We start from the raw sequence: 16,440 nt of genomic DNA on the forward strand, positions 1-16,440 counted from the left end.
ATGATATCATTGCTATCAGGGTGTTTCCTACTATCTAATCTCGAACACATTTTAAACTTTGTCCTTTAAGGCGAGTTTCATCTCCAGCACTTTAGGGACTCAGTGGTTAAATGTGTGCACTGTTTTCAAGATGACTTTCCTCTCAGTCTCAGTACTGTACTGTACTTTACACTTTGTGCTAATAAGTATATATTAGAATGCTAATAAACCACAAACCAATATGGAGGACAGCAAGTGAACGCACATTCGCACCACCCACTGATATTCAACTAAAGCACTGAGGCTATTTCCACTACAACAGTTCTCAGCAGTTGAACAGGAAGAGACCGCTTCTCACTTTACACTTCAGTCTGATGATCAGTCAGTCAGCGGCAAGACAACATGGAGGTCAGAGCTTTCTGCATCGCACTGTGTGAGTACTGGCTCCTTTCTAGATTAAAACTTAATGATAAATGATTATTTACAATTAAAAGCTCATGCACATGAAAGTGAATGTTTGAATGTTATTTTGTAAGTGAAATTAAATTCAACACTTTTAACTCAAGTTTTATTCTTCACCAGCTACGTCATTTAATAGCAAATATGATGAACATCTTGAGCAGCTGTAGGAGATGACAAATCTTTTATTGATTCATCTATTTTCTTTGCGTCTTCAGTGACTGTGATGATCCTGCTGTGTGCACAGGACCAGGAAGTTGGTGAGTAGATGTTTTGTTGGGCAGTTGTAGAAAAGAGGCAAAAATATCTTGAGATTGGTGTGTTTAACCATCACAGGAGTTCCTCTATTACTTTTCTACTTTTAAACGTTGTAGACGTCGTCCAGCGGTTCACAGGAGTAAATGTCTAAACGAAATTTCTCTGTTTTTCTTTGTCTCAGATGCAGCCTTTCTTCGTATCTCTCCAAACAGACTGCAGTTCTTAGAGTATGAGTCGGTCACTTTGTACTGTGAGGGAGTCTTTTACTGTGATGTTGAAGATAAATTGAATGGAGAGAAGCCCTCATGTTGCACCACTAATGACAGAACATCAAGAGGACCTAACTGCACCATTAAAAGTGTCTATGCAGATGACACTGGAAGGTATTGGTGTGAGGAAGGAGGAGAGAGAAGAAACATCATCAACATCACTGTCACTTGTATGTTTGCAGTGAGGCAGTGATATTTTGTGATTATCTCAACTTGATTTGAAGATAAATTAAATATGATCATGTTCTTCAGCTGGTTCTGTGATCCTGGAGAGTCCTGCTCATCCTGTGATGAAGGGAGAAGATGTGACTCTGAGCTGCAGAAGCAAAATATCTTCCTCCAACATCACAGCTGATTTCTATCAAGATGGAGTCCACAAGGGGAGAAGCTCCACAGGAAATATGAGACTCAAAACAGTCTCCATGCTTGATCAAGGATTCTACAAATGTAACATCTCTGGAGTTGGAGAATCACCACAGAGCTGGCTGTCTGTTGAAGGTGAGACATGTAGGTTTTTTCAAAATAAGATTCATAAAGTACTGATCATGTATGTGTTTATTCTCAGAAACAATTCCCATTTCCTTCAATTTCAGCCTTTCCTACCGTCGATACAGAAGATCACAAACACTCTTATCCTGCCTGCTCTTCCTCCACAAGCACACCATGGATCATCATCTCCGTCTTGTTGATGCTTCTTTTGTTGGTTCTTCTTCGCTTTGGCAGATTTCCCTATGGCAGAGGTGAAGAATACACAGTCAACTTTACTGGTTTTGCTTCGTCAAAATACGATTCTTCCATGTACACAAAAGTAATGGAGGAGTTCCTTGGGGTTAGATGCTAGGGCCGAAGCGTTTCACATTATAAATGCTTCCGTTGGGCAATAACTTCAGAAAACATGACACAATTTTCCAAATTAAATGAACTTCCCTCTTGAGTAACTATTGTAACTCAAATGAATGTCATTCATTCATCTTCTGTACCCGTCTATTCCTGTTAAGGGTTGCAGGGTTTGCAAGAGCCTATCCCAGCTGTTATCGGGCGAGAGGCGGGGATACACCCTGGACAGTTTATTGCAGGGTTAACACAGAGAGACAGACAACCATTCACACTCACATGCACACCTACGGCCAATTTAGAATCACCAATTAACCTAATGAGCATGTCTTTGGACGGTGGGAGGAAGCTGGAGTACCTGGAGAGAACCAATGCAGACACAGGGAGAACATGCAAACTACACACAGAAAAGCTCAGTTGGCCCATGGATTCGAACCCGGGACACGAGAAAATCATTGCTAACCACCTCGCCACTGTGCCGCCCCACTTAGAAAGTCAGTTCTCAGATTACTTTAGTTCCACCACCATATTCACTTTTTTTTTCTTACAGATATTTGTTCACAGTCATCGACTGTGTCTGATTCAGACTCATCAGAGCATCAGACAGGTAGGTTTAACGTTAGAGATTCAACATTTAGCAGAAAGGATATTAAAAAAAATATACACATATTAATTGCTTTGTTTTTTCCCAGTCTCTGTACAGGCACCTGAAGCAAGCAAAGCAATGTATGCTACTGTAACAAAGAACAGGAAGAATAAAGGTATTTCCTCTAACCATATATATATATATATATATATATATATATATATTTATTTTATTTTTTTTGGTGCTGGTCTTAACTTTAGTGTCCTGCATAATCAAATCCACAGCGTCAGCTCTAACGAGCCACACATAGGTGTTCATACAACTTGAGACTTATATTTAGTTACGTGTCTGTATCAATTCATATTTTTTCTATTTGAAACATTTTTGACCTCAAGCACAAGTTATTGATCCAAATTCAACAACTGATCATATTATAAAATGTGGAACAAGCCAAAGCTCCAGATGGTTATTGAAATTCTGGAGTTAGATGTTAAATCGAGCCTGGTGGTGTGTTGCTTAGTTTAGGACTAATACAAACAAATGCAAGATAATAAAGAAAAGTTGTGGATTTAAACAACTGCAATGCTGTAAAGGAGACGTTATGTTGATATGTTACAGCTGTGATTTTTTTCTCTCTGTCAGATGAAAATGGAGAGTTGCCCATGGACTACGCTTTGGGTCGGAGTGGCACTCCACAGCTGGGTCAGAATTAAAATTATTCATAACATTGTTAATCCCAATATCTGTGAATGATTTATTGTTCTAATTAAAAGGAGACGTGTAGTAGGGAATATTTCATTTGTCTTCAAAGCAGCAGAGTCCAGTGTTCCCTTCACCAGCCCGAGACCCCATTGACAAAGACGTCTACTATTCTACAATTGAGATTGTGAGTCAAATATAGTCTTTTATCTCCTCATTGCTACACAGTTGTCTTTCTATGAGCACGGTCTGATGTTGGCATCTGCTGGTATCGCCACATCTATTACCACCGCCTTCTTCTGCTCTTTGTCAACCACCACTATGTCCAGTTGGTTAGCCAGGACCTGTTTGTCAGTCTGGAAGTCCCACAGCACCTTGGCCCTGTTGTTCTCAGCCACCTTCTGTGGTGCGGCCCATTGGGATTTGGACACTTCTATTCCATACTGGGTACAGATGTTCCTGTACACTATTCCTGCCACTTGGTTGTGTCTCTCCATGTACGCTGACCCGGCTAGCATCGTACACCCTGCTATTATGTGCTGGACTGTCTCAGGGGCATCTTTGCACAGTCTGCACCTTGGGTCTGATCTACTCATGTAGATCTTGGCCTCTATGGCTCTTGTACCTAGGGCCTGTTCTTGTGCTGCCATGATCAGTGCCTCTGTGCTGTCTCTGAGTCCAGCCTTTTTCAGCCATTTATAGGTCTTCTCGATATCAGCCACTTCTTCAATTTGGCGGTGGTACATGCCGTGTAGGGGCTTGTCCCTCCAGGTGGTCTGCTCCTCTTCCTCTGCACTCTTATCGGGTTTCAGTTGCCTGAGGCATTCACTTAGCAGTTCATCCTTAGTGGCCATTTTTCTGATGTACTCTTGGATTTTTGATGTTTCATCCTGGATAGTGGCCTTGATGCTCACTAGTCCTCGGCCTCCCTCTTTCCGCTTAGTATACAGTCTCAGGGTGCTGGATTTGTGGTGAAACCCTCCGTGCATGGTGAGGAGCTTTCTTGTCTTGATGTCTGTGGCTTCTATCTCCTCCTTTGGCCAGCTTATGATCCCAGCGGGGTATCTGATGACTGGTATTGTGTACATGTTGATGGCTTGGATCTTGTTCCTGCCATTTAGCTGACTTTTCAGGACCTGCCTCACTCTCTGGAGGTATTTGGTTGTGGTTGACTTCCTTGCTGACTTCCTTCCTCATGGTTTCCATTAGCCTGTGGGATGCAGAGGTACTTGTAGCTGTCTTGGATATCACCTATGTTGCCCTCTGGTAGGTCAACCCCTTCAGTTCTGATCATCTTGCCTCTCTTTGAGACCATCCGGCCCGATCCGAATGACATCCCTATGACGTTGCTGTAGATCCTGGTGGTGTGGATCAGTGAGTCGATTTTTCGCTCATTCCTGGCGTACAGCTGCTCTATCGACCAGTAACTGGTGCTAAGCTCCTCTGGTGTTGCTACCAATTCCCTTTAGAGCCCCGCTCATACGTGCTTACTCATCTTAGCCACAGTGATGCCTGACAGGGCCTTCCATGTTGTGGAGAGACAGGTTATTGGCCAGTAGTTGGATGGGAAAGGCCCCTTGTGGGGGTCCTTCAGGATTAAAACCATCCTGTCCTGGGTTAGCCACTCTGGGTGGGACCCATCCCTTAGTAGCTGGGTCATCTGTGCTGCTAGGTGTTCATGGAGTGCCGTTAGCTTCTATAGCCAGTAGGCATGGATCATATCCTTCCTCGATGTCTGCCATTGAGATGGGTACTGGTTCTTGTTCTGGGAGGTTGCTGTGGTCTGCTCTTAGGTCTACTAGCCATTGGGCATATGGGTTGTGTGATGCCTCTTTTCCCCATATACCCTTCCAGTATTCTTCCACCTCAGCTCTTGGTGGGTCTGACCGGTTGTTATTTCCTCCCTGCCACTGAGAATACACCTTGGCTGGTTCAGTGGAGAACAGCTTGTTTATTCTCCTGGCCTCTGCCTCCTTGGTGTATATATATGTGTGTGTGTGTGTGTGTGTGTGTAAATCTCTAAGATGTCATTTATGTGGTTAAGGGCTTCAGAATACTTCCTGGTAGAGGGGTAAGGGTAGTGATTTTAAGTAATTATTTCCTTAGTAAAGTAGATTTCTGCAACAACTTCTTTTCTTTCTATAAACTACAACGTCCTTGATATTTGTCTTCTGTGTCCTATGTGTTACAGGTTGCTGAGTGCTGACTAAAAAGAGGAGCATCATGATCTACATGAAAACCAGCAAGTGACACAGTTAGGGCCAGTACTGTTGTTGTTACTGTACAAGCTAAAAAAGAAAAAAAAAAAAGGTCTCAGGTCTGTTTGCTGTGTTACAAATTTAAAATAGTTTCTGTGCAAAAACAAACATGTGGAGTTTGACAGCGTGTGCGCTTTAACCAACACATCAGAGAAGTTTTGGTTTATTTTCATCAGGCAGTTAAACCAACTTGTTCCATTAGCTCAGTCTGTTCACGCAGTTGCTCACCAGATGAGCACTGCTACTGTTTCTAAACTTGTCGCTGCGTGTCTGACGTTGTTGCATTGTTTTTTTTTTTTTTTGAAGTTTGAGGTCAGGAAAAAGACGAGAGTTTCTTGTGTTTCACTAATGAGAATAAAAGTCATGTCCTACACGTCAGAGTGTCTGAGTTTGTTCTGTGGTACAAAATGTCAGCGTTTTCTCGCATGTGTCATGATAATTATAACTATAGAAGAACATTCTTAGGTTTTATGAGTGAAAATCATGCACATCATCATGAAATAACCTGTGTTCACACTGACAATGGTCTTGAGGGTTATGTCTTCTTAAACCGAAGTGAGTCGATCTTCCTACATTCTGACAGGAAAGTCAGAGATGGATCCATTACTCTGAATTTCTTGGGTCATCAGCCTTGGTCAACGAAAAGGACATTCTTTGACCTCACTTCCTGTTTTATTTCTGACTGTTGTACTTCACCACCAAGACACCTCACCTGTGTCTTGTCAACTCTTCTTCCTTGTCTGTGGTTTGCTTGCTCCTCTGTTATAAGTTTCACTTCATTACTTTGTTTATTTAGATATAGTCCTGTCTTATCCCTTGTCACTTTGTTATGTGGAAGTACCTGTTGTGTTTTCCTGCTATTCCTTGTGTTCCTTTTCTTCTTGTGTCCTTGTGTGTGTTTGGTTTTTGGATTACTTTGCTTCTTCTGCTTCAGTTACCATGAATCCAAAAAAGATAGACTGGAACTTTTGTTGGACTTTAGCTAATGGACTTCCTGTCATGCCGCTGCAGTGCTTGTTGTTCTCCGTTATACAAATATCCATTAACATTATTTGTTTCCTCCCTTTCTCCCCTGCTACACCCTGTGACAATTTTAGTATCAACTCAAAAGCCCAGGCCAGTGATCTCCCCCTTATGGTGAGGAAATGTGTAATACAGACTGGCAGGGCCAAGTTAGGTTTAATCAAACCACTTATGATGATACATATTTCTCCTTCTGTCTTGCTGGAGACCCAAACTATGTACCAAAGATTTTGAGGCATGAAGTCTGGTTGTAGGGCTAGTTGGTGAAGAGAGGAGACCACTCCTTTCATCAGAGAGTCTGTCCCTGAAATCATCACATTGTCGATGTGTGGATCATCCACATCCTCTGGTGCCCCCACCATGATGGCTCTCAACTGTGACATTTACAGTAGCGTGGAAAGCGCCATCTGTCAGGCTTTCTGTGATATCACTGGAGGAGGCATCCCGTAAGAGTTACACCTGAGGTCACAGAGACCATAGTGAGAGAGATCATCAATGAGATCAACTCTTCCCTAACTCTGACCACACAAGATGCTAAAGTGAAAGGACGACGGTCCACGAGAACCTTGGGTGGAGCTATTTCAACCATGAAGATCTTCCTCACTGGACGTGGCTCTGCACTAAAGAAAAAGGTCAAAGAGACACTAACAGATCTTGAGCCTTTCAATGTAGAGCAGAGAATGAGGATCCATCTTGTCTCAAGTGAAGACTCTGGCCAAAGCAGAAAGAAAGTGATGACCAAAATACCACCTACCTGTCTCTTTAACAAGGATCTCACTGGGCCAGAGGCAGGACTCAACCAGGCTGCAAGCGGGTTTGTCCGCACTCTCGATAGTTGCCCCATCTATGAATGCCCATATGGGGCATAAGTGGGATCTAACTGGTTTTCAGGAAGTCCCCACCCATGAAGTATCTGGGCCCCTGGGCTGAGCTTTCACATAAACCCAGCCCCCTCTTCTTCTCACTTTACACTTCAGTCTGATGTTCAGTCAGCAGCAAGACAACATGGAGGTCAGAGCTTTCTGCATTGCACTGTGTGCACAGGACCAGGAAGTTGGTGAGTAGATGTTTTGTTGGGCAGTTGTAGAAAAGAGGCAAAAATATCTTGAGATTGGTGTGTTTAATCATCACAGGAGTTCTTCTATTACTTTTCTACTTTTAAATGTTGTAGACGTTGTCCAGCAGTTCACAGGAGTAAATGTCTAAACTGAATTTCTCTGTTTTTCTTTGTCTCCAATGCAGCTTTTCTTCGTATCTCTCCAAACAGACTGCAGTTCTTTGAATATGAGTCTGTCACTTTATACTGTGAGGGAGTCTTTTACTGTGATGTTGAACATAAAAAAAAATAAAAAATTGGGGAGATGCCCTCGTGTTGCACCACTAATGACAGAATATCAAGAGGACCTAACTGCACCATTAAAAATATTTATCGAGTTGACACTGGAAAGTATTGGTGTGATCATCAACATCACTGTCACTTGTATGTTTGCAGTGAGGCAGTGATATTTTGTGATTATCTCGACGTGATTTCAAGATAAATTAAATATGATTGTGTTCTTCAGCTGGTTCTGTGATCCTGGAGAGTCCTGCTCGTCCTGTGATGGAGGGAGAAGATGTGACTCTGAGCTGCAGAACCAAAATATCTTCCTCCAACATCAGAGCTAATTTCTATAAAGATGGAGTCCGCAATTGGAGAAGCTCTACAGTAACTCTGAGCATCAAACCAGTCTCCATGCTTGATCAAGGACTCTACAAATGTCACATCCCTGGAGCTGGAGAATCACCACAGAGCTGGCTGTCTGTTGGAGGTGGGATGTGTCAATTTTAAGATTTATATTGAATAGTGTATACATGATGTAAGTTCCTGTTCTTCAACTACACCATATTTTCACAAACCGATAAATGTTACCTCCTCACATCATTCATTCATTCATTCATTCACCTTCTATACCCGTTTGGTCCTGTTAAGGGTCACGGGGGTCTGCTGGAGCCTATCCCAGCTGTCACCGGGCGAGAGGCAGGGGTACACCCTGGACAGGTCGCCAGTCCATCGCAGGGCCACACACAGAGACAGACAACCATTCACACTCACATGCACACCTACGGCCAATTAGAATCACCAATTAACATAATGAGCATGTCTTTGGATGGTGCGAGGAAGCCGGAGTACCCGGAGAGAACCCACACAGGGAGAACATGGAAACTCCACACAGAAAGGCCAGCCGGCCCATGGATTCGAACCTGCAATGTCTAATTGTGAAATCACTAAAATAAACTGGAAACCATCCTGTTGGATACAAGGCCTTTTGACACATTAATGGATTACTCTTTGCTTCTATTTAGTCACAACCACTTTATCAACAAGCGTGTCTCATAATGTCTTTTCTCTCTTCAGAAACTCTCACAGAACATCGTCCCTCCTCGGATCACGGCTGTCACTTCTACCCCATCCTAAGGACCGCGTTCACCATCATCATGGTGGTGGTGCTGCTGCTGCTGCTCGGATGTCTTCACTGTGTGATAGTCAGAGTTATAAAACATGACCCAAACGTGTGGACTGTCACAGTGTGTCACCACCATTTGGTGTCTTGTCTTGTAAGTGTAAAAATCTAAATAAAAATAAACTTGCATTACTCTACTCTTTAATGTGGTCAAGTCTCCATTACTGCAGAGACACATTTGAACATATATGTTGTTTATGCAAAGTGTATCAGATTTTATGCACCCTTGGCTAGAAATATTTTGATTTGTAAACTGCAAATATACCAAAAGCGTCAAAGATTTATTTGTCACAGTTTTTCAAGGATAGGTAGGACCCAAATGCTGGACAATAGGTGAGGAGGCAGGAGTAGGCAAAAGCTGAATTTAATTAAACAAAAATGAAACACGATCAAAGAGAAAACACAGCTGAGACAGCAGGTATTCCAAAAACAACAATCAAAACTTTCAAAAAGACAAAAAAAAATGTAACATCACAAGACTTGAAATCAATAACACTGGGAGCACAGCAACGATAAAAAAGAAACAGTATGATGCGGCAAGCAACAAAGGCGAAGGCAGGGCTATATATACACACAAAGGGAAGAGGGGGTGATGAGACACAGGTGAAACAAATCATAACACAAGGAGAAAGCAATGACCTAATCATTCATTCATTCATTCATTTTCTATACCCGGTTATTCCTGTTAAGGGTCGCAGGGGTCTGTTGGAGCCTATCCCAGCTGTCATCGGGCGAGAGGCAGGGGTACACCCTGGACAGGTCGCCAGTCCATCACAGGGCATGACTTAATCAAAAGGGAGAAAATACATGGAGTAACACAACAGAAAATCAAGAACTTAACAAAATAAAACAGGAAAATGGAAAACATGACACATGAACGAAACTCAAAACATGAACACAGGAATCAAAAAAACAGAACCATGACAGTATTTTCTCAAGGGATGGATCCCAGACGTCCCTAAAAAAACAAAATCCTAAACAAAAGTCTAAACTCGACAGGGCTGGTGGAGGTGGGATCCAGGGTGACTGGGAGGCTGGGCAGACAGGGCCGAAAGTTCTGGGGGACGGCCGGGAGGCCAGGCAGACAGGGCCGAGAGTTCTAGTGCCAGGACAGGAAGGGCCTTGGGAAAGGCCATGGGAGCCGCAGTCCTGGGGGGCGGCCGGGAGGCCAGGCAGACAAGGGCTGAGAGTTCTGGAGCCGGGACTGGTAGGGCCTCGGGAGTCCTACCCACCTTGGGAATGGGAGCAGAAGCCGGAGTCCGAGCCACCTCGGGAACAGGAGCAGGAGCTGGAGCCCGAGCCACCTAGGGAATGTGAGCCAGAGAGGAGGCGGCCCTCGGAGCCGGAACAGGAGCCAGAGCGGAGGCAACCCTCGGAGCTGGAACAGGAGCACAAGGAGCCAGAGCGAAGTCCACCCTGGGAGCTGGGACAGGAAAACAAGGAGCAGGAGCACAAGGAGCACAACCTGAGGCCTTCCGGGGGGCAGGCATAGAAGCACGGGAACAGGTCACTGGAGGTTGGCTGGCCAATGGTCACCAGGCCAGAGAGCCACCACTGGATGGCTGGCAGACCATTATGCCAGGGGCTGACGGCCTGCAGGCCTGTCTCCATGGTGTCCATGAGGGCCTGACCTCCCTGTCAGGACCCTCATGGCTAAACGTGTGCCCGAAAAAAAAGGCAAAAAATCAGTCCATATATTTCCACACCACCCGTTGTTGACAAACAAACACACACACACACACACACCTCCCGCTTCATCCTTACCGGAGGCCACAGGCTGGTCTCCTCGATGTATGGAGTCTCTAACTGAACGGCAGGTTCCCGGACTTTGTTAGAAAGCCAGGTCTCAGTGATAATTAAAGTGCAACACCATCTTATTTCCCACTGTGTCGTAATCCTGGCTCTTAGCTCATCAAGCTCGTTCTCTAGAGACTACACGTTAGTTAGCAAAATGCTTGGTAGTGGTGGTCGGCTTTTAGCCTGGCATAGAGCCCCCTCCCCCTTTGCCTCGCCTGAGGTGCCATCTCCAGAGCGCTCTCCTGGAATCAACTGGCTCACTCAAGATTGGTTTTTCGGGACCTTCTTGGTGGTGGTGATAGCTGCGGTGGAGGCTGAAGGAGCGAACAATGAGTTGACCATCAGCTCTGGTGGTATCAAGCCAGTAAATTCAAAATGACTGTTCGAGCTGTTGATGTTCACCACTGCCTGCCTGTTGTATGTTAAGAGTGCTTGACATCAGCACTGCAGGAAAAAAAAAAAAAAAAAAGCACACAAAATAGAAGAAAATGCCGACAGTCAAGAGCAAAGCAAGCAAACATGTCCGCCTCATGGGGCACCATGGCTATATAACCACATGGCTGAATTTCTCAATATTTAAACATATGGAAAACAATTGTCAACTAATTTTGTTGTGTTTTTTTTTTATTGTCGTTTGTGGTCCATTTGAGCTGATTCACAAGATTGTCCATCAACTCTGCAATAGTTGGTGACTTGCCTGACAGAATCTGGGCCCTGTGCCTCAATTTCATACATGGTTCTTTGCCTCCGTCTAGTGGGTTAATGGTGGTAGGCTACCATAGATAGAGACCTATACAACATGCGACACACCTTGGTGAATTGTTCTAATATTTTTATTGATTCTGTATGTGCACAATGACAGAATTTGATCATGTACAGGGTAAATAAAATGACCAAAGGTTTAATTGTGTGTACATTGTCTCCTGTAGTGAGAATCCATTATAGAATATTATAGAACAGTGGTTCTCAAACTTTTTACACTTGGTACCACCTGAGAAAATACTTGGCTCTCCAAGTACCACCTAATGACCAACATTAAAGTACAGTAGCGGAGTAGGCCAAAGTTTTCATGAAAAACATTTTAAAAGTTTTATTTAACAAGTTTATTTAATATTGTTGGCCACGGTAACAATCATACACAGATGGAACACTGTGTTTAAAATTGGAAAATCATAAACTTTACTTAAATAAAAAAATCAATTAAAATGCACTGCATATGAAAATTAATCATTGTAATAAAATAAATATAAAACAAATCTTCAATGTTATTTGAAACTGTACTTAAAATTTAAATAAAACTGTGCTGTGCTGAAATGTTACTGTACTTGACTTCAAAAAACAAAACACAAAAATCAAAACAGGCTATGCCTAACTGCAGTTCTTGTTTCTCAGCTTTAGTGACTCCTTTCTGAAACAGAGACACCTTTTAAATGTATTTTATTTTATTTTAGTATAAGTATTATTTTGCGTACCACTAGAGGGAGCCCGCGTACCACTAGTGGTACGCGTACCACAGTTTGAGAAAGGCTGTTATAGAATATGTGAGCTTTGTGGTATATCTGGTATATCTAGAAACTTCTGGTCCAGTTCTAATCAAGAGGTTGATGAATGATATAACTGCTATCAGGCTGTTTTCTACTATCTAATCCATAAAATAGTTTAAACTTGTCTTTAAAGCGAGTTTCACCTCCAGCACTTTGGGGACTCAGTGGTTAAATGTTTGCACTGTTTTTAAGATGACTTTCCTTCCAGTCTCAGCTGTGCCTTGGACTTTGTGCTAATAACTATATATTAGAATGCTAATAAACCACACACCAATGTGAAGAACATTAAGCAAGAATAGCAGTGAACGCACATTCGCTCTGCCTTTGCTCTGAGCACCACCCACTGATATTCAACTAAAGCACTGAGGCTATTTCCATCACCTCTGCTTCTCAACAGTCACACAGGAAGAGACCACTTCTCACTTTACACTTCAGTCTGATGTTCAGTCAGTCAGCGGCAAGACAACATGGAGGTCAGAGCTTTCTGCATCGCACTGTGTGAGTACTGGCTCCTTTCCAGATTAAAACTTAATGATAAAGACTTTATTTATTATTGAAAAGCTCATGCACGTGAAAGTCTTTGAACATTATTTAGTGAGTGAACCTAAATTTAACACTTTTAACTTAAGTATTATTCTTCACCAGCTACGACATTTAATAGTAAATATGCTCAACATCATGAGCAGCTGTAGGAGACGACAAAACTTATTGATTCATCTATTTTCTTTGCGTCTTCAGTGACTGTGATGATCCTGCTGTGTGCACAGGACCAGGAAGTTGGTGAGTAGATGTTTTGTTGGGAAGTTGTAGAAAAGAGGCAAAAATATCTTGAGATTGGTGTGTTTAATCATCACAGGCGTTCCTCTGTTACTTTTATACTTCTAAATGTTGTAGACGTCGTCCAGCAGTTCACAGGAGTAAATGTCTAAACTGAATTTCTCTGTTTTTCTTTGTCTCAGATGCAGCTTTTCTTCGTATCTCTCCAAACAGATTGCAGTTCTTTGAATATGAGTCGGTCACTTTTTACTGTGAGGGAGTCTTTTACTGTGATGTTGAAGATAAGCTGTCTGGGGAGATGCCCTCGTGTTGCACCACTAATGACAGAACATCGAGAGGACCTAGCTGCACCATTGAAAATCTTTATCGAGATGATTCTGGAAAGTATTGGTGTGAGGAAGGAGGAGAGAAAGGAAACATCATCAACATCACCGTCGCTTGTATGTTTGCAGTGAGGCAGTGATATTTTGTGATTATCTCAACGTGATTTCAAGATAAATTAAATATGATCGTGTTCTTCAGCTGGTTCTGTGATCCTGGAGAGTCCTGCTCGTCCTGTGATGGAGAGAGAAGATGTGACTCTGAGATGCAGAACCAAAATATCTTCCTCCAGCATCACGACTGATTTCTATAAAGATGGAGTCCACAATTGTACAAGCTCCACAGGAAATCTGAGCATCAAAACAGTCTCCATGCTTGATGAAGGACTCTACAAATGCCACATCTCTGGAGTTGGAGAATCACCACAGAGCTGGCTGTCTGTTGAACGTGAGATGTGTAGGTTTTTTCAAAATAAGATTCATAAAGTATTTATCACGTATGTGTTTACACTCTCAAACAATTCCCATCTCCTTAAGTTTCAGCTTTTCCTACCGTCGCTAAAGAAGATCACAAGGACTCTAATCCTGCCTCATCTTCCTCCACAAGCACACCGTGGATCATGATCTCTGTCTTATTGATGCTTCTCTTGTTGGTTGTTGGACTACTTCACTTTGGCAGATTTCCTTGTGGCAGAGGTGAAGAACATAAAGTGAACTTCAATCAATGCACTCAATGGTTTTGCTATGTCATAACACAATTCTTCCATGTACACAAAAGTAACAGAGGAGTTCCTCAGAGTTGCGTGCTAGGGCCAAAGTTTTTCACATTATAAATGCTTCTGTTGTTTAATAATTTCAGGAAACACTTTCCAAATTAAATGAACTTCCCTGTTGTTTAACTATTGTTACTTAGGAAATCAGTTCTCAGGTTACTATAGTTCCGCCACAACGTTCAAAATATCTTCTTTTTTTACAGATATTTGTTCACACTCACTGGCAGTGCCTGATTCAGACTCATCAGAGCATCAGACAGGTAGGTTTAATGTTAAGAAATGTAACATTTAGCTGAAAGGATGTTAAATATATATATCTTATTGTTTTATTTTTTTCCAGTCTCTGTACAGGCCAGTGCAACTGAAACAAGCCCAGCAATGTATGCTAATGTAACAGAGAACAGGAACAAGAAAGGTATTTCCTCTAACTTTATATTATTTTGGCCCAGATCACAGTTAGCATGCTACTCAGCATTTACATTGTTTGGCGTGACGGTGCTGATGATAAAAGTCTTGGTGCTGGTGTTAACTTTAGCATCCTGCATAATCAAATCAAATCCATATATTTCAGCTGTGATTGTTTCTCTCTCTAAGATGAATATGGAGAGTCATCTGTTTACTACGCTTTGGTCCAGAATGTCGCTCCACAGCTGGGTCAGAATTAAAATTATTCATAACATTGTTAATCCCAACATCTGTTAATGACTTATTGTTCTATTTAAGAAAACACTCAGGTAGTAGGGAATATTTCATTTCTCTTTAAAGCAGCAGAGTCCAGCATTCCCTCACCAGCCCTTGACCCCGTTGACAATGACGTCTACTATTCTACAATTCAGGATGTGAGTCAAATACAGTCATTTATCTCCTCGTTGCTACACAGTTGTCTTTCTTTGAGCACATTCTTGCTGTCCACTTAGAGTTGCTGAAAGAAAAGTCAAAAAGCAACTCAAAAACCCTGAACCATCGAGCTCCTCATCTTCTGTCAGTGCAGTGTCTACACATCTTGTATGAATGTCCAAAACTAATTAGGATTAGCCTGTCTCCAAACACTGATTCTAGTATTATATATATACATATGTAAACCTGTAAGATGGTGTCATTTAAGTGGGTTAAAGATTTTAAGTCATACTTTGCTTAGTAAAGTAAATTTGTGCAACGACTTCTTTTCTTTATCAACAACTACAACTTCCTTGATATGTGTCTTCTATATCCTGTCTGTTACAGGTTCGTGAGCACTGACTGAAAGGAGGAGCTTCATGATCTTCATGAAAACCAGGAAAACACAGTTAGGGTCACAGTTGTTGTTGTTATTGTACAAGCTATAGAAGAAAAAAAGAAAAGTTAACATTCTTTTGACCTCACGTCGGTTTGCTGTGTATCAAATTTAAAATAGTTTCTCTGCAAAAAACAAACGTGTGGAGTGTGACAGCATGTGTGCTTTAATCAACACATCAGAGAAGTTTCGGTTGATTTTCATCAGGCATTTTAACCAACTTGTTCCATCAGCTTTTTCTATTCACACAGTTGCTCACCAATTGAGCGCTGCTGCTGTTTCTAAACGGGCTGTGGTTAGCTGCATATCTGACGTTGTTGCATTGCTGTTTTAAGTTTGTGGTCAGCACTGAGACAAGAGTTTCTTGTGTTTCACCAATGAGAATAAAAGTCATGTCCTACACGTCAGAGCGTCTGTTTGAGTTTGTTCTGTGGTACAAAATGTCAGCGTTTTCTCACGTGTGTTATGATAATTATAACTACAGCAGAACGTTCCTTGGTTTTATGAGTGAAATTCATCCACGTCCTCATGAAATAACCTGTGGTACAGTCACGTTTACACTGACAATGGTCTTGAGGGTTATGTCTTTTGAAAGCACAATCAGTCGATCTTCCCACGTTGTGACAGCGTTTTAACCGGCAACCGGCTTCTAGACGCCGTTCTTTGTTCAGGGATTCGCTGTGGTCGTGACGCGCTCCAAGTAAAACAGTCACTGCCTCTTTTGAGTCATATATGGCGTTTTATTTGCGTCTGGTTCTCAGTGTCCACAATCATTATCAATAAGAAGAAAAAACAAGAACAAAAACAAAAAGGGCGGTCAAAAAACATTATGGCTCTCCCCTGTCTCATCTGAGACACCTGTGCCACTCTCCAATTTTGTCCTCATTTCCTGGGAGGAGGCATCACAACTATGCATAATCAAAACAGTCAAATGAAATTGTAAACTTCATCTAAACAGTTATGCTCCAGTTCAAATGATAATAATAATCAAACCAAATATACAAAAATGTCTCTAATACACGTTCTGACAGGACAGTCAGAGACGGATCCATTACTCATCTTTTTTCATCTTTTGAATTTGTACGGTCAT

The 16,440-nt window shown here is 42.2% G+C and overlaps 2 protein-coding genes across 2 annotated transcripts; both read left to right on the top strand.

Moving 5' to 3' along the window:
* Window positions 1–381: 381 nt before the first annotated feature.
* On the top strand, window positions 382–10,358 carry LOC311492446 (uncharacterized protein; the record flags this gene model as incomplete). Its single annotated transcript, XM_084550728.1, has 8 exons — window positions 382–412; window positions 657–698; window positions 878–1,135; window positions 1,218–1,463; window positions 1,580–1,705; window positions 3,028–3,087; window positions 8,761–8,888; window positions 9,852–10,358. 8 exons carry the CDS (start codon window positions 382–384, stop codon window positions 10,356–10,358), a joined length of 1,398 nt encoding a protein of 465 aa, XP_084406854.1.
* Window positions 10,359–12,674: 2,316 nt separating this feature from the next.
* Window positions 12,675–15,541, top strand: LOC311499533 (putative high affinity immunoglobulin gamma Fc receptor IB; the record flags this gene model as incomplete). Its single annotated transcript, XM_084560548.1, has 5 exons — window positions 12,675–12,705; window positions 12,946–12,987; window positions 13,167–13,424; window positions 13,507–13,752; window positions 13,848–15,541. 5 exons carry the CDS (start codon window positions 12,675–12,677, stop codon window positions 14,135–14,137), a joined length of 867 nt encoding a protein of 288 aa, XP_084416674.1. The 3' UTR covers window positions 14,138–15,541.
* Window positions 15,542–16,440: the final 899 nt, after the last annotated feature.

The sequence above is a fragment of the Chelon labrosus genome, assembly GCF_963514085.1.
Source record: "Chelon labrosus genome assembly, chromosome: 1".
NCBI lineage: Eukaryota > Metazoa > Chordata > Actinopteri > Mugiliformes > Mugilidae > Chelon > Chelon labrosus.